This window comes from Vicugna pacos, chromosome 5 (assembly GCF_048564905.1).
Source record: "Vicugna pacos chromosome 5, VicPac4, whole genome shotgun sequence".
In the NCBI taxonomy this organism is placed as follows: Eukaryota; Metazoa; Chordata; class Mammalia; order Artiodactyla; family Camelidae; genus Vicugna; species Vicugna pacos.
In genome coordinates, this window is record NC_132991.1 from 86,993,561 (window position 1) to 87,016,773 (window position 23,213).

Here is a 23,213-nt window from a genome sequence, read left to right on the forward strand (position 1 = left end):
AATGGAATTATAATGTTGCAGGCAAAAAGTGAGGTCTCTTTTGACACACTGTTGCTATTCCCACCTTGTGATGTGTTTATGCTACTTGTGTTAGCTTTATCACAGGGAGCTATGATCGGACATGCAAACTCTGGGACACGGCATCTGGAGAGGAGCTTCACACCCTGGAGGGTCACAGGAATGTGGTTTATGCCATAGCATTCAACAATCCTTACGGGTAAAAAAACATTCACTCACTCACTTACTCCTTATTAATCCATTAATCCATTTGTTCTTCTCTCCCTCCATCTATTGGAGGAAGAAAGGAGGAAACAGAGAATTAAAATTTCCTGAATGCCTGACGTGCTTTGAAAACCATCTTCAGGGCTTAACGGAGCTTTGGGATAGATATTACTGTCCTCATAGAAAGTATGTAAAGTTCAGGTACCTTTCCCAGGATCGCACAGCAGTAGAGAATTGAGCAGGAGTCCAGGCTCAGGCAGGCTGACTCTCTACCCCTGGGAGTTCTCTGACAGGCAGCTCCTGCCCTGTTAATAGTGCTGGACTGATGGTGCTGGAGGATGTGACCTGCATGCATAACATGGTTTACTTCTGTCAATTTATAGTCTTACCAGGCAGAAAAAAATGTGTGTAGGAACACACTAAATAATAGCACAAAATACAGAAGTATTTTTAAACTAACTTCTGGTTAACCCATTCAGTAGGTTAACCAAGTTTCTCTGTCTTTCTGAATGACACACCACTGGTACCCACGGCTGCCTGAATGCTTGCAGCAACTAGACTACCCACCAGTATACTTTACCACTCTTCCCACTGGTGAGGTTCTAAACTTGTGAAAGTTAGTTCTATTTGTCCACAAACCTGCTTATGTTGGTCGTGCTTTCAATGTCTAATTATCTAACTTAATTAACTATTGCTTAAACTAATGAAACATGAGTGTGAAAATAAAGCTGCTGTCTTCTGCGAGAGCATAATTAAGGTACATATTTGAAAAAAAAATTGTTACTAAGTGGAGTTGTAGATGCGACCATTATAAAAATTAGAGAAAGCATTGCAGAAAGGGCCCTTCTTTCCTCTAGTGTTAGAGACCACAGAAAACTACGCGGGGGGACTGAGAACGGAGGAGTGACACAAGGTGTTAGGTGCGGTCTGGGTCATTATAAATTCTGCAGCTGTGCTGAGCACTTATGCTTTGCTTTGAGATTTGCATTTTGGGCTGTAAGACCCCTCACACTTTCAGGCAGTGAGCTTGCAGTGTAAATATGACCCGACTGCATGAAATTCTGATGGCTTGCTACAGAAGACAGACAGCGGTCGGGGTAAAGGAAAAGATTTTAGTTCTGTGATCAAAGGTGGAACAGGCTAATCTCTTACTTGTTGGGTGTTGACAGTGGCCCTGCTCCACGGTAAACACTGGAAGCCTCCTGTTTGAAAGGGACTGAGTTTTTCTCACACTTCCTCTCTAAGCCCTCTTTCTTCTTCAAAGACCTTACAATGGAAATAATATAGGTATTATTTTCTCAAGGAGATATGCACTGTCTAACTTCTCAAAACCTTATCTAACCATATGTTTAACTGGATTCATAGCTTTCCATTTTCCTTCTTTTAAATTGGATATGATCCTCTTCAGTAGATCTACTAACAGAATTTTTCCATGTTCCTGCAACTCTAGTATATTACACATGGTTAATTTCCATTTGTTAGTGATGTTCTAAACTAAATCTTTTACCATATTCATTGTGCTAATTAAAATTATTTTAATCTTAAACATAATTTGTACATTTAATGAAAAATGTTAAAAATTAAACATATAAACTGATACTGTTCAAAAATTAGAACTTTATTTTGTTATCCAGTGAAACAAATATAGGATTGCTTATTATTTAAAAAGTAAATTTCTGAGTAGATAGAGATCCATGTATTAATATCTCTTATCTTTATTCTGTGCATCAAATACTGTGATTGAATGTATTTTCAAATCCTGTGCATGTATTTTTAAATCTTAGTGACAAAATTGCCACTGGGTCCTTCGATAAGACTTGTAAACTATGGAGTGTAGAGACGGGAAAATGCTATCACACCTTTAGGGGTCATACAGCAGAAATAGTGAGTATATTTTATTAAATTTTTATGTTGCCATTCCTTTGGTTTTTGTTTTGTTTTACTTTTTCTTTTATTTTTTCCATACACCTTACTTTTTTAAGAGCAGTTTTAGGTTCATAGCAAAACTGAGCAAAACATACAAAGATTTCCTGTATATTCCCCACCCCTCTCCTGATGCCCCATTGTCAGCATCCGCACCAGGGGATGAGGCTACATTGGCACATCGTTGCTATTTCTTTTTAAGATTCCATTGTCAAAGTAGAGGCTATACCTTTATAATTAATTTTAAAATCTATCTAGTATTTTAGCGTCTATATCTTATGTATTGTTATAATTTACAAACTACTCTAGTTTTGATATCTTGCAGATACTGTCAAAGACCCATATCTGCACTAAGCAGACAAATAATGCGATAAGTCAGTGAGTATCCAGCCAGACCTCTTCTTTCTCATGGACTTGTCTTTAGAGAACTGACTTGATGAGGGTTGATGATGTTCTTAAGATAGCTTTTAAAATAACTCTTTTATATCATATAAAATATTAAGCTGATTGTTTTCTGGATGTGATTAAAACTCAAATTTGCATAAGGAATAGCTCTCACTATTGGGAAGCCCTCGGCCGATTATCTGTTCCATCTTCTAACAATTAGGGAGATAATTGGCACCCTATGGAACAAGCGATAGCTTTTAAAAATAAACAGTCTGTTTATTATAAAAATGTATTTTTATCCTTCAGATTCATTTCATATTCATGGTATGTTCAAGGTACTTTGCTAGACACTGGGGATACTGCAGTGAGAAATCGTAACTCACCCTTTAGTGGAGCTCAACATGCACGGGGCACTGCCCTAAGCCCTCTACATAGAGTTATTTAGTTGTTTCTCATAACAGCCCAAAGGGGTGGATATTTCCCCATTTTACAGCTGGGGATGCTGAGGCATAGAGAGCATAGTGACTTGCACAAGGTCGTAAGAAAGACATAATCCTTATACTCATAGCGTGGCCACGTTTCCGTGCTGCCTTGGAAGTTTGAAAAGGTTTTCTTTATTTATAGTTCCTAGGAAGAGGCGCCCGTATTTTTCGTAGAACACAGCATCACTCCAGTGATTACTTTCTGGGTGTTGACTGTGTGAAGCCCTGACCTACGTGCGTGCAGTGCCAAATCGAGTCAGAAGTAGTTCTCGGCCTCCAGGAGTTGTGCGGTTTTGTGGGAGTAGAGGTGTCCGTGAGTTAGCGCAAAGATATGTTGTAGGTGGGTCGGAAGTTGGTGGGGAGTTCAGTGAGGGCGCAGAGGGCGCAACCAAGCCTTCTTGGCCAGGAGGAGTGTTCAGGAAAGACTCTGCACAGAGGTGGCTCGTGCATTCCAGGCATAGGGAGCTGCACCAGCAGATGCCCGGAAAAGGTGTGTAACCATGGTAGATGCTTCAGAAGCCAAGTGGCTCTGGGTGCCCAGAGCAGTGCTTCCCAACCCTCCCTGTGTTGATGCGCACAGAAGGTGCTAATACAGACATGCAAACACTGGGGAGAGCTGCCTGCCCACAGTCAGAGCTGACAGGCAGCAGGGATCCCCGGTGCTGCCCAGCTGACTGGGCTAAACGTGTCAGTGCCTTGGCACACCTGTCACCCTTCAAAGCTAGATCGCAGCCTTTGTGTGACTGAAGTGGGGGAGGCAGGAGAAGCCATATTGTAGATTTATGGCTGGTCTTGAATGCTGCGCTAAGGAATTTGGACTCTATCCTGGAGATACTGACATACTGTTGAAACTTTTCAGCTGGAAGGTGGCGTGGCCAGTCTTGCTCTTTGGGAAGACCATTCTTTTGGCAGTGTGAAGGAGAAATGGGTGGGTGGGTAATATCAGAAGCATGGGCCCCTGGAAATCCTGTAGCCGTCCAAGCAAAGATGGCGAAAGCCCGTCGTGAGGCTGGTGAGGAGAATGTGAGAGAGTTTAGTGGGTTTGGAGGAGTAGATGTGAGGCAGGTCAGAAATAGAAGGTATTTAGGATGATTCCCTGATTCCAGACTCGGGCAACCGACAGTGCCCTTCACCAAGTCTGTACAGAAAAGAGAAGCAGGTTTCTTCACGTGACTCATGTGTCTGAGACAGAGTGATAAAATCTCCCTGTGTGATGTCCAGGCAGAGGCATCCATTTGGCAGTTGGCTCTTTGGGGCTGAACTGAGCAGTGAGGTGTGGGGAGAAGACATGGATGTGTGGGTCACGGCATCTGGGTGGCAATAGAAACCACTGAACAATTGAAATTTCCCAAAGGAAAAGGTAGAATATGGGGAGGAGACGGAGGATGAGAGGAGAGAAACTTCTAAAAGTACAAAAAATAAATAAGAAGAGAGGAAAAGCAGAGTACAGTCAAAGGAGTCCAGAAGGAAGAAAATATCGAGAATCTCATGGAGGTTGAGGTGACCGACCAAGCTTCTCGACTGGACATTTATCCAGAGTGGCTCCAGTCGAGTCAGAGTGGAAGATGGGCAAACAGCATGTGATGATAAACTATTTTCCCAAGGAATTTGGTTGTGAAGGGAAAGAAAGTTAGTTAAAAAAGGGGCACATAGAGTCAAGGGAGAATTTGACTTTTCTGTGGGAGAAGCTGAAGCATATTTTCAGGCCATTGGGAAGGATCTAGTCCAGAGGGAAGGAAACATCGGTGGGCACATGTCCACTCAGAGTGCAGAAAAATCAGTGTCTAAAATGGCAAAGGGATGCCTCTGAATGTGAGACTGAAGGAAAGGAAGTGAGGGGCAGGGGAGGAAGCTCCCACCTGACAGGTCAGTGTTTCCAGGGAAGTGTTAGGAGGTCAGGTTATTGACTGAGGAGGTGTGAGGATGGGAGTGGGGGCAGGAATGGGGAGTAGGAGAAGGTGTTGAGTCAGAGGTGTGTTAAATGAGGTAGAGAATGGTATGGAGGCCACAATTAAGGACAGAAGGCATGAATGAGTAACACTAGTAATCTGCTGTGCTGTCTTCTTAAGCTGCCTTGGATAAGATCCTAGACTGATGCAGGTTGTTGGGAGCTTTAAGAAGGGTACAGTTGAAAGACAGAGACTGAGATTACTGGGGATGCTGGCAGGAGTGATGCTCCCAGGCGTCCGGTGAATGGGGGTTGATGGACCAGGAGAAAAGAGAGGGGTCGACATGAGATGGAAGCTGTCCTGCGGTGGCGGCTTGGTAAGGAGGGGAGGAAGCGAAAGTATTGGGAAATTGTAGCAAGAGATTGGTGTATTGGTGGTGAATCTTCTAGAGAAGGTGACAGCAAGGTCAGGGTGTGGCCATGGGAGTGATTATGGAAAGGAATCCAGGATGGTGGGTCTGGGGGAGCTGGAGGGATGGCCCACACAAAGGCCACCTGGGACCCAGAAAGGGGACTGTGAGCCAACAGCCAAAGCCCTCGGCAAGTGAAGGGGTGTGATTGACAGGACTGTGAAGACAGCAACAGGGAAAGTGGGAGCCAGACAGCAGGAATCCCCAAGGAGATGGGCTTTGCTTTTGCTCTCGTTCTTCTGTGGTCTGGCAGCGACTGAGGGCGGCCAGTGCTCCTCGAAGCCCGAGCTGGGTGACGTGGGAGAACAGCAGCCTCTTCTCAAGAAAAGGATGCTTCAGATAGGATGCAGACAGACAGCTACTTGTATTTGTCATTTGCTGCATATTTGTACAAAGAATAAGGTTGAATCTGTGAAGGTAGTTGCATCTTCAAGCTTGTCTGTATTAAAATTACTAAGTTAAAACTCTTACTTTCTAACGTCTCTCCCATTTCATGTAATTCAGGTGTGTTTATCATTTAATCCTCAAAGTACATTGGTGGCTACTGGAAGTATGGACAGAACAGCCAAACTGTGGGACATTCAGAATGGAGAGGAACTGTTCACTTTGACAGTATGTTAATAATGTTAATAACATCTTCATTAGCTGTTCCTTAGGATAAGCCTATTACTTGTGTTTGTTTTTATTTGTATTTTTATTGCAAAGTGAGCTCTAAGTTAGAAGATGTTTTTGAGCTTGAGATGGTTTTCAGAATGTAGGGAGAGGGTTCCAGCTGGTTTACTGGCTATCCCAAAAGATTTCAACAGGCGTCCTGGGGAGACCAGGTGGGCTTCTTATTTCGACTAGCTTCAGTCTATAAGCCATACCAACTATTGCTTAAAACCTATCATCACCTACCTGACTGAAAGCAAAGTAGGTAGAAATTGGTATTTTTGGAAGCGGCAAGACTGAAGAAACTGGCTCTAAGATTTCCTAAAGGGATACTGTTAACTCTCTTCCTCTCTAACCTCCAGTCTTAGAAGCCTCCTGTATTACGAAGTCTGAAATACAAGGGGCAAGTGGCAGGAGGTGACAAGACCAAAGGGCACTGCCCGCAGAGTGGATGCTGGTGGTGTATCTTGGCGGGGGTCCCCATCTGCCACCAGCAACGCACATCCAGCACCTTCGTATGACTGCTGCCCTGCACTTCTTCCCACCCCAGCCCTAACTACCAAACAGAAAAGGGCGATTCTCTGCTTCAATCATTGGGAACAGTAGGATGGGAAATCATGTTATCTTAGCCTTTAGAATTATAAATTGATTTTAAAAACAGGACCCATTTTCTAGGAGAGCTTTTCATGAGAAAGTTAAAAAATAAACTAGAAGAAGAGAGGGAAAGCAGTGTTTTAAGCTAACACCAAGAGTTTTTCTCCCTTGAACTGGAGTGCCTGGCTTTGTTAATGTAAGTGTGCTTTCTCTGATCTTAGTTCTCGTCAATTAGTGTGGGTTGTTGCTTCTTCACCGCCCTTCTTTTGGACAGATGTCTAAGAGCCTAGGAAATCACGCGTCCTGCTCTGCACACCTGCCTGACACCAGGGAATACATTTGGGTGCTCAGAACTTTAATGTTCAGATCCATTTAACTTTTGTCATTTGGCGTCCACCAGAAATTTAATTTGTAAATGAACTTCTGTGCTGTGAAGAAAAGTAGTTCCGTGAATTTACTAGAAGAGGTGGGAAAACAAGGGCCGTATCCAAGCAGGATCTCCTGCGATGGGCTCGCTCCACCCGTGGCCCCATGCGGTTTGGTTCATCAGCCCCAGACTGTATCCCAGTGAAAGTCAGGCCAAAGGCCAGATGTTTATTAAATTATCATAAGAATTCTCTTTTTTAAAAAAGTTAGTAACTTTATTTCAGTAGCGTTTTGTCTTTGCCCATCACCAATCATTAGCCCATAAAGCATACAGCCCTTCTGAGCGTTTCCAAGACAGTATGTAGGAAGCCTTTTGATTTCCTGACACATCCTTTTCCTTTCTTTAAAAACAGCTTTATAGAGTTAGACTTGTTCCAAGTGTCTAAGTCAATTTCTAGTAAATTTACAGAATTGTGCGACCATCACCCAAATCAAGTTTTAGAACATTTCTGTTACCCCTCCCCTAGAAGAAACTGTGTTGCTCATTATTTGCAGTCCCTCCCTATTCCCACCCCCAGCCAACTGCTAGTCTCTTTTCTCCCTACAGAATAGCTTTGTCTTTTTTTTTTTAAAGCATTTCCTGTTAGACTATCATGTTATGCATTTGTAGAAGTTGTTTTATCTGCAGGTACACATGATGACATCTGCTCTTTTTCTAGGGACATTCAGCTGAAATCATCTCCTTGTCCTTTAACACCTTGGGAAATAGGATCATCACGGGGTCTTTTGATCACACAGTGATAGTGTGGGAGGCTGATAGTGGAAGGTATTCTAGTTTTTAAGAGTTTTTCAACCTGAATCAGAAGGTTAGGAAGATAATCTTTGTTATTTATTAGTTTAATGTTAAATCTATGAACTTTGCTTTAGATTCCATAGGAATAAGACACGTTGAAAGCAAATTAATTCATTCTTTAATGATATTTCTGATCCACCAAAAATATGTGCTTCCTTGAAATTCTGAGCAATCAATGCCAAACAACAACATAAAAAGGGGAGGCCAGCAATGGCCTGGTTATATAGCTATTATTTATCCCGTGTACTATATAATCAAATTTCAATGGCTTGTCATTACGGTAGGCATGGGTATCATGAATAAAAAAAAATCACGGTTAATGATCCAAATTTAATTTAGTCCAAGAACTTCAATTTCCTTCCTATTATTTTTGGTTCTAGTTGCTAAGCAGTTAACTAAATTAGCTTACTTGTGTTGTAAAACTCCACTCTTGGACTTGTCTGCAACTTGATAGAGGGGCTAATTATCAGGGGTGCTGATCGAGATAGAAGAAATGGGAGAGAGGAAGGGTCCTCAGATGACTGATGGATAGCTTCTGAGCTGTGAAGGGGTCTGCTCATCTGGCGTGAAAATACTTCCAGAATTTCAGATTACACTTATTATTTTTTATCCATGCCTTTCTCAAGTGTTGTATTAAGTAATATTGTTATCTCGGTTTATTTAAAATTTAAGTGTATTTCTGTTGAAATGAAGTTAGGAGCCTAGGTGCCTCTTTTTGAGCTATAGTAAAGCCATCTTTGTTTGTTCATCACAGATATTATTTCATAAAAACTAAAATTCAGACTCTCACACCAATGGGTTTGACATCATTCTTTGGGCATGTATCCTGAAGTGAGACGTTTTTCACCACTCTGAACCATTTCCATTTTTATAGGAAGGTGTACATCTTAATCGGGCATTGTGCTGAGATCAGCAGCGCCTTATTCAACTGGGATTGCTCTCTGATCTTAACTGGCTCTATGGACAAAACCTGCATGGTGAGCTCAAGAAATCTCTTTGCTTGATAAGTCATGTGGCTGTACTTCACCCCGTGTCAGGTATTCACTGCGACAAGAACACATTTTAAAGTTGCTTTAAAATGAAGGTAATTTATCAACAATAATTGGTAATTTTTAAATTTCAAGTTTCTGATCCTCCAAATTTGAAGGAATTATGATGTAAAACAGTTTTAATTGATTCAAATGTATTAAGATACCTTCTTTTTTAAAAAGGCACATTATTTTTGTTTAATGTCCCTCTGTTCATTTATTAAACTTTGATTACCATGAACCTCAACGAGTCTCACCACAGTGTTTCCCTGTCTTTAAGCTCCTGCTGCTAACAGCTTGTGCTTTAGAATTATTATTTGATCTATAGATTATATAGCAAATGTATTATAAGCTTAATGTACTTTTCATTTTCTAACAGTGTAGTTTCAGATCAAGCTCTTGATCATTTGATGATCTTCATGTGAAAAGAAGACATTTCCAATCCAATCAGTGAAGCATGCATTTTGAGATTTTTTTCCTAATATAGTGGCAGATTTGCCCCACTCATTCTAAATGTCTATCTTTGGTCTTCTCCATGTCCAGAGTGTGCCTTGTTAGATGGTTGGCTCTGGTCTCTGGTTCTGAATCAAGGTAAAATGAACCAACAAGTGAAAATTACAAATGTGATTTTGGCCACGTGTATTTTACCAGCCATAAACATGTCATAAAGACTACTTCTGATCATCTTTGCACTTTAGATAGGAAGTCATAGTCTTTGTCTTCTTCTTTTTTTTTTTTAAACTGTAGCTGTGGGATGCTACAAATGGAAAGTGTGTGGCAACATTAACAGGCCATGATGATGAAATACTAGACAGCTGTTTTGACTACACTGGAAAGCTTATTGCAACTGCTTCAGCCGATGGCAAGTAATCTGTTTGTACATTTAATTTATGGAGAGATCGATGTTTTGCTTGATAAATAGGTGAAGTTCTACACTACAGGGCATCTCCCTGCTGACCAGCTATGTTAGAAACTGCATGTGCCTCATCTTTGTGCTGTCAGTCTATGTCAGGACACTATGCCTGTATCATATTCTTATTGAAGTGTAGTTGATTTACAATGTTGTGTTAGTTTCAGGTGTACAGCAAAGTGATTCAATTATACATATACACATATGTGTGTTCTTTTTCAGAGTCTTTTCCATTATGGGTTATTACAAGATATTTAATATAGTTCCCTGTGCAATACAGTAGGTTTTTGTTATTTATCTGTTTTGCATATAGTAGTGTGTATATGTTAATCCCAAACTCCTAATTTATCCCTCCCCTCACCCCTCTCCCCTTTTGTAACCATAGTTTGTTTTCTATGTCTGTCAGTCTATTGTCTGGGTCATATTCTTGATACTCACATGAGATGCTATTGAATGTCTGCATCGCCTCCTTGACAGCCGCACATGGTGCTAAACCAGCTCTTATCATCTCCTTTATGACTGTATATAACGGTGTGTCTTGGGTCGCCTCCCTGATGATCATGCATTATGCTGCCCTAGGTTGTTCTCATCAGCTTGACCGCCATTGATGGTGCTATAATAAATCTGCATTTTCTCCTTTATAATCACATGTGCGGCTTTACCATGTCTAGCAAATCTTCACCATGAACATACATGATTCTATGCTATGTATCACCTTCTTGGTTGTCACGATTCTGCACTGTGTGTCGTCTCATTGATAACCACGGGCTGGTGCCACACTGTGTGTACCTCAATTCCATGAGGTCCACAAATGATGCTACAACACATCTGTATCGTTTCCCTGTTGACCACATATGCTGTTACATCATGTCTGTCTCATCCCTCCAGGACAAATACTACATTATATCTGCATCATCTCCTTGAAAGGGATGTATTATGCTGTGCTGTATTTTCATCCACTCCTTTAAAACCATGTTTGATGCTGTCATATTTGCATTATATCCTTGATAACTACTTATGAAGACATTACAATAGCTGTGTTATTTCTTTGATGACAATACATCACACTGTACTATGTCTATTCCACTTCCTGGTCAAGTCAGATACTGCATTTTGCATGCATTGTCTTCCCGATTAACAGGTGGCCACAATGCCATCTTCCTGATGACCATGCATGATAATACACTATATTCACATCATCTCCTTAAAAACCATGTGTGATGTTACACTCCACCTGCATTATTTCCTTGACTGCTGCCTGTGATGTATAACTATGTCAGCATCATCTCCTGGATAACCATGTATGATGCAATACTAGGACTCATCTTGCTGACAAATATGGATGATGCTGCCCCGGGACTGCATCATCTCATTAAAAGTCACATGTAATGCTATATGATGTTTATATCATCTCATTGACAACCATCTGTATTGGAATATTATGTATACATCATGTCTGGGATGTCAATTTATGATACTGAACAATGGGTCATGCTCATGGTAACTATTCCTGACAAGCATGTAAGACACTACACAATATTTGCATCATTTCCTGACAACCCTGTAATACACTACAATATGTCTGTATCATATCCTTGATAACCATGTGTGATACTATACAATGTCTGCCTTTTCTCCTTGACAACCACATATGATGCTGCACTCCATCTGTATCATCCCCTTGGCAAGCATTTGTGATATTATGCTAAGTCTATGCCATCTTGTGAAAACACACAACCATGTGTGATGCTTTTCCATGAGTCATTATCTTGGTAATAAAGTATCATGCTGCACTATGTGTTATCTTCCTGAAGACCACAGATAATGCTACCTCACACTTACGTCATCCTCTCTGGCAAGACAGAGTGGGGCAGTGCAAGATTTCATCATGCCACTCAGAACAGCATGCAATTTAAAACTTATGAATTGTTTATTTCTGAAAATTTCCATTTGCTATGTTTGGACCACAACTGTGGTGGTCCAGTTAACTCAACTGGTAACTCAGTTACTGCAGAAAGTGAAACCACAGATGGGGGGGTTGATGTATAATGCTACACTACATTTCCTTCTTCTTGGTAACCATAAAGTATGCTATATTATGGGTCAGTTTCCCGGTCACCATGTTTATGGTGTCAGATGTCAGCATCATCTCTTCGAACACTGTGTGGGATGCAGGACTATGATTGTATCTTTTTCTTATAACCATGTGTAATGTTGTGCTATTTCAAGGTTACTTGCTGGACAGTAACCTCTGAGTATCTACAGTGCCTGATCTCCTTGATAACTATGTATAATGCTGTTCATTTACTAATCTCCTTAACCACAGTGTATGATGTTATGTGCTGAGTCATCACCCTGATGACTATGTGCAACTCTACTCACTGTGTCACCTCCCTATTCCTGTGCATGATGCTACAATATAGCTTCCTCCTTCCTCGATAAGTTCATGATGCTATACTATGTGTACTTCGTCTCCTTAATAACCACCAATAATTTACTGTGATGTTATTATAAGTTTGCTCAATTCCAATGAACGTCTCGTATGATGCATTACTATGTCTGCTTTATCTCCTTGATAACCACATAATTCTGAATTGTTTATGTATCTTCTCCTTCATAATTGTTTTTTAAAAATTTATTTTCTTTGTTGGGGGGAGGTAATTAGATTTGTTTGTTGGTGTGTTTTCTTAATGAAGTTACTGGAGTTTGAACCCAGTAGCTCGTGCATGCTAGGCATGCCCTCTACCAGTGAGCTATACCCTCCCCCCATAACTGTTTATGGTAGTATATGGATTATCTCCAAGAAGAACATATCTTATGCTACATTGTATCTGTTTATGTAATTTTCTTGATATCCATGTGTGATGCTCTAGTATGATGAGTGCAGCATCATCTCTTATTACCACTTATGATGCTGCACTATGTCTGTATTGACTGTTTGATAACCATCTCTTCTACGATACCGTGTCACGTCCTTTATAACCACATACGATGTACTATGTGTACCTCATCTCTGTAGAGATCACCTATGTTGCTATACCACATCTGTATTATCTTCCTGATGATCACGTGTGGCATGGAATTATGTCTGCCTTGTTTTCCTGATGACTGTGCATGATAATACTTCATGTCCTCCTGATTACCATCATGCTCCCTAGGACTCATCACCTAGGGAGCGACCTATGATGCTGCAATATGTTTTATCATCTCTTTGAAAACAACGTTTGATGCTAAACCATATCTGTCTAATCTGCTTGATGACCACTCAATGCTCAAGTACATTTTGTTGTACCTTTGGTAACAGTGTATTCTGCTACACCATATCTACACCACCTCCTGACCATTGGTAATATCACACCACGTATGTAGCATCTCTTTGACTGGGAGTGGTGCTTCGTTATGTATGTGTCATCCTCTTGCTCACCACGTATGATAGGACTCTACACCTGCCTAATCTTGTTCTCGAATAAACTCAATGTTACGCTATATATGTGTCATCCCTTTACAACCATGTGTAATGCTATCTCTTGTCTGTATAATTAATATCTTTAATAACCGTGCATGAAAATATGCATCATGTCTCTGATGACCTCATTTATTACACTATCTTAAAGCCCTTTTATGAGAAGATGCTATATTTACCTGTGTCCTATGTGTAATGCTACACTAAATCTATACCATCTCTGACAACCATGAGTGACACGTCAGTGTCTGAGTCATCATTATGATGACCTGTATGCTGCTACACTGTGTCTGTGTCCTTTCAAGACATGTTTGATTCTTCACTGTGTTGTGTCCTCTCTTCAAAATGTACATGATGCCATAGATGTGAACCTCATCTTCCTCTTTACTCTGCATGATCATACACAATGCCTCACCTCCAAGGAATCCATGTATGAAGATATGCTATGTCTGTGTCATCACATAACAACCACGTATGATTCTACAGAGTGACTATGTTTTCTTCCTAATGATCATGTGTAGTGCTACACTATGTCTGTGTCATATCCTTGAAGGCTTTGAACGATGATACACTGTGGCATCTCCCTGAACCCTCTCATGCTGCTGCACTTTTTCCCCATTATTTAATGATGCAGTGCAAGAATCTATACTATATCTCTTACTGCTTTGAAATCTACATAAGATTCCATATCATATGTTGACACCATCTCCTTGAGAATGTTAAATGATGCTATAGGATATGTCATTTCCAGAGTAAACACCTACTCTTGGTTTGAGTGAGCTTCTTGATAACTGTGTATGAAGCTATACTATGTCTCAGCTTCTTACACCCATTAATCACGACGTGGTATAATCACTTCTGTCAACCATCGGGTTGACACATTGTGCTTCACAATGTGCCATATACTTGATAAGCACATAAATGCTACATTGTGACTACTTCCTCCTCTGATAACCACATTACATTATGCATCTGCATAATACCATCTGCATCGTGTCCTTGAACATGCTTTATGATATTATGCTAGAGTTCACTTCACTGAGGACAGTTTATGACACTGTACTATGTCTGTGTCATCTTCTTGAAAAATTACATATTATGATATACTACTTCTGCATTAGTGTCCAACTATTCTTGATGTTCCACAATGTCAGTCACATTTCTGATGAATACATGTGACATTTAAATAGCTTTGTCATCACCTCGATGACCATGTATGACACAACAGTATGTTTTCCTTATCCCACTGGTGACCATGTGTGATGCTGTGCTGTATCTGTGTCATCACTATAAAAACCGAATCTGATGCCACAGTATGTCTAATCATCTCCTTGACAACAATGTCTGGTTGTATACTTTCCATCATTTTCTTGATAATAACAAATGAAGTTATACTATGTGTACATCATTTTCTATAACTATGTATGCTGCTGTTCTGTGAGTTACCTCACTGATGACACTATATGATGCCACAAGATGTCTGTTGTCACCTTGACAACCATATACGGTGCAATGCTGTATATGCACAATCTGCTTGGCAAGCACATGGGATGCTATGTTATGACTGCATTATCTCTCTGATATCTATGTATGATATTTAAATTAAGGTTTTTTTTCTCTTTGATAATCCCACATTATGAATGTGCATGTTATCTCCTTGAAAACTAAGTGTAATGATCTATACTGTGTCTATATCATTTCCTTGACAACCACGTGGAGTGCTATCCTATTTTGCATCATCTCCTAGACAACTGAGTATGATTATATAGTCTGTTTCATATCCATGATGGCCATGCGTGGTGCTGCAATATATCTGTTGATGACCACATATGTTACTGCACTGTGTATGGGCTGTCTCCCTCTAGTCCACAGATGACTATACACTGTCTCCATTGTCTCCTTGATGGCATATGTGATGCTACACTATGTCTTTTCATCTCCTTGAGAACCACACATCATAGTGGCTGCATTATCTCTTTGAAATCCGCACACAGTGCACACTGTGTCTACATCAACATTCTGACTCCCTTGTATGATTCTATATTACATCTGGATCATCTTATTGATGGCCATGTATGATGCTGAACTAGGCCTGTGTCATCTCCTTGATTCTAAACTATGTCTATGTCATCTTCTTATCAATAATGTATGACACTATACTGTGTCTAGATCATCTCCCTGATGAACACATATGAGGCCACACTCTGTCTGCATCACCTTCCTGATGACCACATTTGACCCTATACTGTGTCTGTGTCTTCTCCCTCATGACCATGCATGATGCCACCCTCTGTCCACATCATCTCTGTGATGACCACACACGACACTATATCTGTGGCCCCCACCACGAATGCATATCATTCTACTCTATGACTGAGTCATGGCCCTGGCACCATGAGTAAGCCTCCGCTCTTACTCAGAGTCTAAGTCATCCCTCTGGCAATCACATATGATGCTGCACATATGTTTAACTCTCTTGATGACCATATGTGACTCTACATTGTGCTTTGGTAAATTCCTTAACAGCTGTTTAAGAAATTCTGGCAAAAATGGGATGCTGTTTCCAGGCATGACTTGTTCACTTGTTCTTTGCCGGTTTTTGCTCCTTGTGACCAACGTACTTCTAAGTAGTTACACACCCTTCATGTTACAACCAGTTTTTGAATTTTGCCAGTGATTCATTTTAATTACATGGTCTTTATTTAATTGTCTCCCCTTTAAAAATTATATTCTCATGCTTGTTCTCTTACTCACTAGGACTTTTCAGAGTTAATCCTTTGATCACACATACATGTTCTTTTTATATCCTGCAACATAAACGCCCTGAATCTGGAGAATTTTATTTTTTAAAGTAGCCACTTGCTTTTTCATCTTCTCACAGATCTTGGCTTTTCAAAATCATCCCTCAACCGTAGTTAATCTGCCCTTTTCATTTTAAAACCGTTATTATTTACACAAAAAAACCTATTCACTAAATATATATGGAGTGCCTGCTTTGTACCAGAAATTGTTTTAGGAACATAGGATACATCAATGAACAAAAGAGACAGGACTCTCTTCTCTCATGGTGGAGGGGGAGACAATGAACAATCACACACGTGTGTTTTATACAGAGTACTAGATGCTATAGAATGCTGGATTATATGGACTAAGTATATGGAATATTAGGAGTTGGCCACTGCTTTGCTGGGAGGAGCAAGCAGGCTCGAGGCTCAGAATGCTGAGGGATGGATGAGAATAAAGCATAAGTCCAGTTCTAGTTTTGTCTTCTCTGTTGTTTGTTATTTCCCCGAGTCGTGATTCTGTTCTTCCCTCATTCGGTAACACATTACTTCCCCACCAAAATCTTTCTTTCTTTTGGTTTGTTTTGTAACCCTCTCCTCATTCTGTGCCTCTTAAGAAGTCCTGATGTTTGGAGCAACCTTTTTTTCTTCATCTCTGGTCTTTGCTCCTCATTCTCTTCTTAAAATTTGATCTCATTTACTGGAATTAGTAGCCTGTGCAGCTACACATCTGTTTCTTTAAAATATGTGTCTCGTTTTTATCCTCGTTGGAATTACTCCCAAGGCTGAATTTTTTTTTTTTGGTGTCTTATTCCTATTTCTATCTTATAAAAGTCACAACTTCAGGCTATCTTATTTTTGTGTTTTCTGGGCTTTTGTAAAATTTAAAGTATTAATCTATGCTAGACATTTTTGTCTTATTGACAAACTCTTAAAACGAGTGGGTCACTTTCCTTTAAAACTTTTGGAATCCAACTAAGTAGAAAGTCTTATATTTTTAGTCATGCTAATTCTAGAAAGCAATTTTTGTCTACTTCCCCATGAAGCTGACATGGTCAGAAAGGTAAGTAAAAAATTTTATTAAGATATATTGCTTTTCTCCAAATGAAAATTAAGTAACCAAAACTCCCTGTCCTTACTAATTTTACCTTGATGTGATGCTGTAATTTGTGATGAGAAGTCATCCTTCACCTGGCCAGATATATTTTAATTTTTTTTCCTGACAACGATTTCACTACTTCTGTTTTTCTCCTTCTATGCTTATTTAACTCATCTATTCCTTAATTCTAAGAAAATGTATATACTACTTCATCCACCTGTTCACCCATCCATCCATCCATCCATCCGTCCGTCTGCCCATCCATCCATTCTTCCATCCATCCATCTTACATCTGTTTATTAAGTCTATACTATGAGCTTGGCACTTCTGGGCACTGGAGATCTAACAGGGAGCAAACCGTTATATTAACCCTTTCTGTTGAAAAGTGCTTGCTCTTTGTTCATTGAGTGGTGCCTGCCGTTCCTTCCGAGGAAGGCCTCTCAGATCTTCTGTGACCCTAGACTCATATTTAGTGTATGATGTTAGTCTTGCTTATCTCATCATTGGCCTCTCAAAACTTGTTTTAATTTCCTTTTTTTGTCTTCAAAATTTTCTTCTTTCTGGATTCCTGTCCTCCCCGCCTCTGCCTACCTTGGAACCCAGTATCTCTTCTAATAACCTCGAGGCTAACAAGATGCTCCTCTTCACCCTCTTCTGCAGTGAAGCCAGCTTGCATTTCTGGTATTCAGGGACTGGCTCTCGCCGCAGGCAAGAAGACAAACTTAGCCCTGCGTTTGTGTGTCAGAGGGATAGATATTTAGGTAATTCAAGGCATGTGGCTCAAAGTTCTGTATTTCAGATGAATTTATATATATCTCTACTCCTCTCAAAAAGGAACAGCAAGAGTTTTCAGTGTAGCCACAAGAAAATGCATTACCAAATTGGAAGGCCATGAAGGCGAAATTTCAAAGGTGAGTTGTTTTTTCATTTGGAGCCATTTGTTTTGTTTTCGAAAAATAGGCAGCGTGCTTAGTATAAATAGGTCTGCTGGCACCGAGGATACCAAGGTTTGTTCAGTTATCTCATTCTTTCTAAAATCAGTTACCTAAGGACTTTGTTTTTGAAATGTGTCCTCAAACTCCGCATAAGAAATGATTTCTGAAACCTTTTATAAAGTATAAAACACCATTCTCCTCAGCCATAAGCAAAAGGTTCAGTTAGCTAAAGATGCTTATGCAAGTCATTAAGAAGCTGATGCTTGCCCTGGTTCAGGTGAAGACGCAAGTTTATGCTATGCAAACAGTATGCAGTGCGGCAGATATCAAGAGTCCTTTAGATTAGATGCAAATGAGGAAGCGTTTCCTGGACAGACTTAACCCTTCCCAAAGTTAAAAATGACCTATTCTGAGCTGGAAGCTGTAGTTTAGGATTTTATATAAGCTCCTCCCAAAAGCTTATCCACAGAGCAGAGCTGTCCAGTAAGTGACTGAAGGTTTCGTGTGTCCTCAGAACACTGTAGAGAAGGCTGGACCGGTGACTCTCACTTCCCAGCTCAGCCCAATTCCTTGGTCTTGTACCTGAGATCAGATTTGCTCCTTCCTTGGAAAACATAAGCTTGATGGTTTCAGGTCTCTGCAAGCTCCCCCTGGACCCTGGGACCATCCCCTGTTGTGCCCTCTCCCCACCTCCTGCCTCACACCTGCTGTTAGCAGCCGTTGCCCTCATGCCCATCAGGGTTGGTCTCTGGGGCAGAGCACATCATCTTCACAGGCTGGGAGGCCAGGGGGACTGGCGGGAAGAGGGATGGGGTGTTTGGACGTGGGAGACAGGCGGAGGAGAGAACCGGGGCCATGATTCTAAGAGTCTGACATGTCACACTCAGCAGGTGCACATGTTGTCGGGTGTGTATAAATAGAAACAGTTCTCTAACTCCATTGTTATTGCATTTTATGCTTGTTAATGATATGTTACTTATTGAAGGTGCCATCCTGTAGTGGCATTTCTGTGGGGTGCCAGGCTAAGGCATTCATTCATTCATTCATTCTTTCATTCAGCCAATGCTTTTAGAGAGCTTCCACTGTGCTAGGCATTGTGCTAGGCCCAGGTGACTCTGTGATGAAAAAGATGTAGCTTGTGCCCTGCCCTCATCAGACTTTCAGTCACAGAGGAAATGGCCCAAATTGTTGTCCTCTGATGACTTAGAAAAGGTTATAAGCGTGATGACCAGAGGGACTGAGGACTGACAGTTTCCTTTGCTGCGCAGACACCATGTGGCAACGCCTGGCCAGGGGGGACACATTTATGGAAAGTGCTGTACTGCAAGCAGCAATAGACCAAAAGCCCTCTCTTAGAGACCCCGACATTCTGTGGGGTAGACTGAAAGAAGACCACCGTGCTTTTGATTACAGAAAGCTGGGGTGCAGGAGTGGCATCGAAGTTTGAGTATGAAGATGCTTGACCCCTTGTGCTCTCATCTGCACAAGGGCCCCGCCTCTTTGTCTGCATGGAGAGATTTGCATCAACAGTCTTTGGAAAGAAGCCGGGTGGGGAACACTCAAATTATAAGGGAGCTTTGGCTTTAACCTTAGGATCTTGTGTGAGGGGTAGGCAATCAACCTTTACCATCTAGATTTTAATTTTCATGTATTAGTCCCTGCAATTTATTTTTCCCATCCTGAAGGAACCGTTCTCGGTAAGAATAAACACCAGGCTGGGAAGCTGACAGGTACTTAGTAACATCCTCTTTTTGCTGATTAAAAATATACTGGAAATCAAGGTGTACCAACCTGTGATAATTATTTTTTCTTTACTGTTTCTTTACTGTTAGATCTCTTTTAACCCCCAAGGGAGCCGTCTTCTCACTGGCAGCTCTGACAAAACGGCCAGAATCTGGGATGCTCAGACTGGGCAGTGCCTCCAGGTTCTTGGGGGGCACACTGATGAGATTTTTTCATGTGCTTTCAACTATAAAGGCGACATAATCGTTACAGGTAGGAGAGAAATAAATACCGTCTACTCAGTTTCCCTTTTAAATTGGCTTTTAGAGTTCCTAAGCTGAGTACCTAAAGGAGTCCAGCCCCACCCCCACCCCTCTTCCAGGGTCCCTGGCTCATCCAGTGTCTTCCACATCCACTAGTTAATTTTAGTTGCATTGCAGACCCACAGGAGCGAGCTCTGCCGCCGACTGAAAGGCTCTGTGAATTCTGAATCTCAGTTGCTCCAGACAAAGTAAGAATTTGGTACCTACCTTAGGTTTGCTACATTTCCTCTGGCACCGTCGATCCAATGGTTAACATCCAGTTGATGGCGGTCAGCGTTAATAACTAAAATAAGCCAGGACCTGAGTTCTCCGCGGTGGGATTTACAGCCCCGTAGAGACTTATTCTTTAAGCAAAATTGTTTCTTCCTTGGATGTCCCCTCATAACATATTAATATTTGGGGAAGAGAACACATATTGAGCGTTTTTTCAACTGTTAATTTATGGTGAGTTAACTAATTTAGAAACATTTTATAAGAATTAGATTGAGAATAGGCTAATTTAGGTTGTGGAAAGAGAAGAAAATGAAGGAATGTGGTATAATGATAGGGCGGTGCCTCTGGAGGAAAGCCTGGAGGGAGTGGGGAGCCACAACGGCGTGGGGTGGGGATGCCCTCAGAGGGCGCGGAGGAGAGAATCTGCCTCGCTCTCAGTGATTCTCATTGAGAGAATTTTTAAATTGCTTAACTGGTCTAATAAGGTAAACGTCACATCCACGAGGTTGGCTTATAGGTTGGTTGATTCGGTAGCTTCCTGGTCACATAACTTAAGAAGTATTGAGAATCATCTTCTCCTTTTTTCTAAAACACCTCCCCTTTCTACCTAATTGTGGATAATTTCTAAAATTACAGATTACTTTCTTTGGATTTTACTATCTACAAGCGTCACTAAAATGTAGCTACTCCGGAGGCAATGCCACAATTAATAGTGTCAGATCCCTCCCCATGATGGGGAGAGACGTGGGAGGCTGTGATGGGAACCACAGAAGCTGGGGCTGGTCTGTCAGAGGACCAGCCTGTGCTAGTGCGCACGGTTCACGCTAAGCCAGGCCGGCTCTGCAGCCATGGAAGACCCTGGGGAGTTTAGGGAGGCAGTGTTAGTTGTTTGTGCCTTGTTTTAGTGCCGGCCCTTAGATTCCTGGGCTCTTTTAAGATATTGTTGATTTATTTAGTTCATCCCAAAGCACCAAAGCGCTGCATACTGGCCCACTAGACGACAGCGCTTCTGGTGGGGGGGGTGACACTTCTGCCTTGCCATCAGCAGAGAGCCCTGTCTGCATTGATCTGCCCTATTTTCTTGGCGGACCCCAGTGTGATGAGCTGCATGCATTTTTCAGTGGATTGCCTGAGGCTTTAGCATCACAAAATGGAGGAAAACTGTCTGGTGCGGTCCTCACATTTTCAAAAATACGCGGTGCCTTTGGGAGGAATGTGCGGTTTTCACGGACTTTGTGCAGCCCCCACAGTTCTTGTGTGGCTGTTGCGTGCCTGGCCCCTGCAGCTGCGAGAACCAGCAGCGCCCAGCACCGCTCCCTGCCAGGACTGTCATTTCCACAGGCAGTGTGAGTGGTGTCCCCTCGGGGAGGAGGGTACCACGGCTGCTTTGGAAGAGTGTCTGTCACAGGCATGGGGAGGGCAGGAGGATGCAAAACTCACATTTGACTGACGACAAGAAAACTCTACTGACATTTTGAATATTGCAAAGTGAACTATGCTGCCTACTCATAAGCCAATCACTCAAGCCAGAAGGTGCTCAAAGTCAGTGTATTTCCACTTGGTGGTGATGTCTGAGGTTGAGGGGACAGCAGTGAGCGGAAGGATGGCTAGCGTGGTTGCATTCTTAGGTCTTCTCCCATTCTCCCATTCCAAGATGGCATGAATCTTGCTGTTGTGAGTAGAAGGTGAACTTGCCCAATTTATAACTGACGTGCAAAAAAAAAAAAAAAAAAAAAGGAAAAAAGAAAAAAGAAAGATTCATGCTCTCCAAATGCCTGAGGTGCCGAGGGGCTCTGTAGCTGGGTGCTGAGAATCTAGCCCATTAAGTGCATTGATCATCGACAATGACCTAGAAAATGTCATCCTGTAAAAAGAGAGGGAGTTAAATGATAAAGAAGAAATAACTTTGTGAAATTTGCCTTGTTAGGCAGCAAGGATAATACCTGCAGGATATGGCGCTGACTGAGGACAGCCTGGGGTGAGGAACCACGGTCTTCAAGAGCTGGGCTTCACCGACGGCCAGCAAGCTGTTTTGATATTTTCTATATTTTCTCTTTTTCCACAAGTCAGCCATTTATACACTGTCCTTAGTTTCACAGACATGACCATTAAAGCAGTGAAGTTACATCATGCCTTGATATTATTTGATGGAGATGACAAAAACGAGTATACACTCTGGCAAATGTCACTGGTTATTTTAAATTTGTTTTATCTCTTGTTGGCATCACGATACTGATGAATGTAACCAGAGTAGTTTAACAATGTGTCTCCTAGATTCTACTTGGAAGGCTGTTACTATCATTTCTATTGAATAAAGATTTTGGAGCAAATTTTTTTGCGTTGCATGTCTATATTCATGATGTGTGTTTTCTTCCTTGTGATGAGAATTTTTAAGATCTACTCTCTCAACAACTTTCAGACAGGCAGTACATTTTATTAACTATAGTCACCATGCTGTACATTTCAGCCCATGATTTATTTATTTTATAACCAGGATTTTGTTCCTTTTGACCCCCTTCACTCTCTTTGCTCATCTCCCAGCCCCTGCCTCTGGCAATCATCAATATGTCTTCTGCATCTATGAGTTCTACATTTGGTTTTTTAGATTCCTCATGTAAGTAACATGATATAGTATGTATCTTTCTGTCTGACATTTTACTTAATCAAATGCCCTCAGAGACCATCCATGTTGAGGCAAACGGCAAGATTTCTTTTTTATGGCTGAATAATATTCCATCATTGTCTCCCAATATTATTAAGATTTCTTTTTTTATGGCTGAATAATATGCCAGTATTTTCTTCTTCTTTATCCATTTATCCATCAATGGACACAGGTTTTTTTCCATGTCTCAGCTATTATAAATAATGTTGCAATGAACATAAGTTAATGTTTTCATTTCC

General features: G+C 41.2%; 1 protein-coding gene across 4 annotated transcripts in view; it reads left to right on the forward strand.

Annotated features, from left to right (window-relative positions):
* Nucleotides 1-22,642, forward strand: part of DAW1 (dynein assembly factor with WD repeats 1) — a 39,210-nt gene extending 16,568 nt beyond the window's left edge. For 2 of the 4 annotated variants that reach the window (XM_072961799.1, XM_072961800.1), the window contains exons 5-14: nt 95-217; nt 2,007-2,106; nt 5,877-5,984; nt 7,703-7,809; nt 8,711-8,813; nt 9,612-9,726; nt 17,954-18,030; nt 19,887-20,049; nt 20,217-20,287; nt 22,240-22,642. In XM_072961799.1, coding sequence (XP_072817900.1) covers nt 95-217; nt 2,007-2,106; nt 5,877-5,984; nt 7,703-7,809; nt 8,711-8,813; nt 9,612-9,726; nt 17,954-18,030; nt 19,887-20,049; nt 20,217-20,266 — 946 coding nt within the window. In that variant the 3' untranslated portion in view covers nt 20,267-20,287; nt 22,240-22,642. The remainder of the gene's footprint in view (nt 1-94; nt 218-2,006; nt 2,107-5,876; nt 5,985-7,702; nt 7,810-8,710; nt 8,814-9,611; nt 9,727-17,953; nt 18,031-19,886; nt 20,050-20,216; nt 20,288-22,239) is intronic. The other 2 variants (XM_072961801.1, XM_006207915.4) reach the window with 2 other exon arrangements.
* Nucleotides 22,643-23,213: the final 571 nt, after the last annotated feature.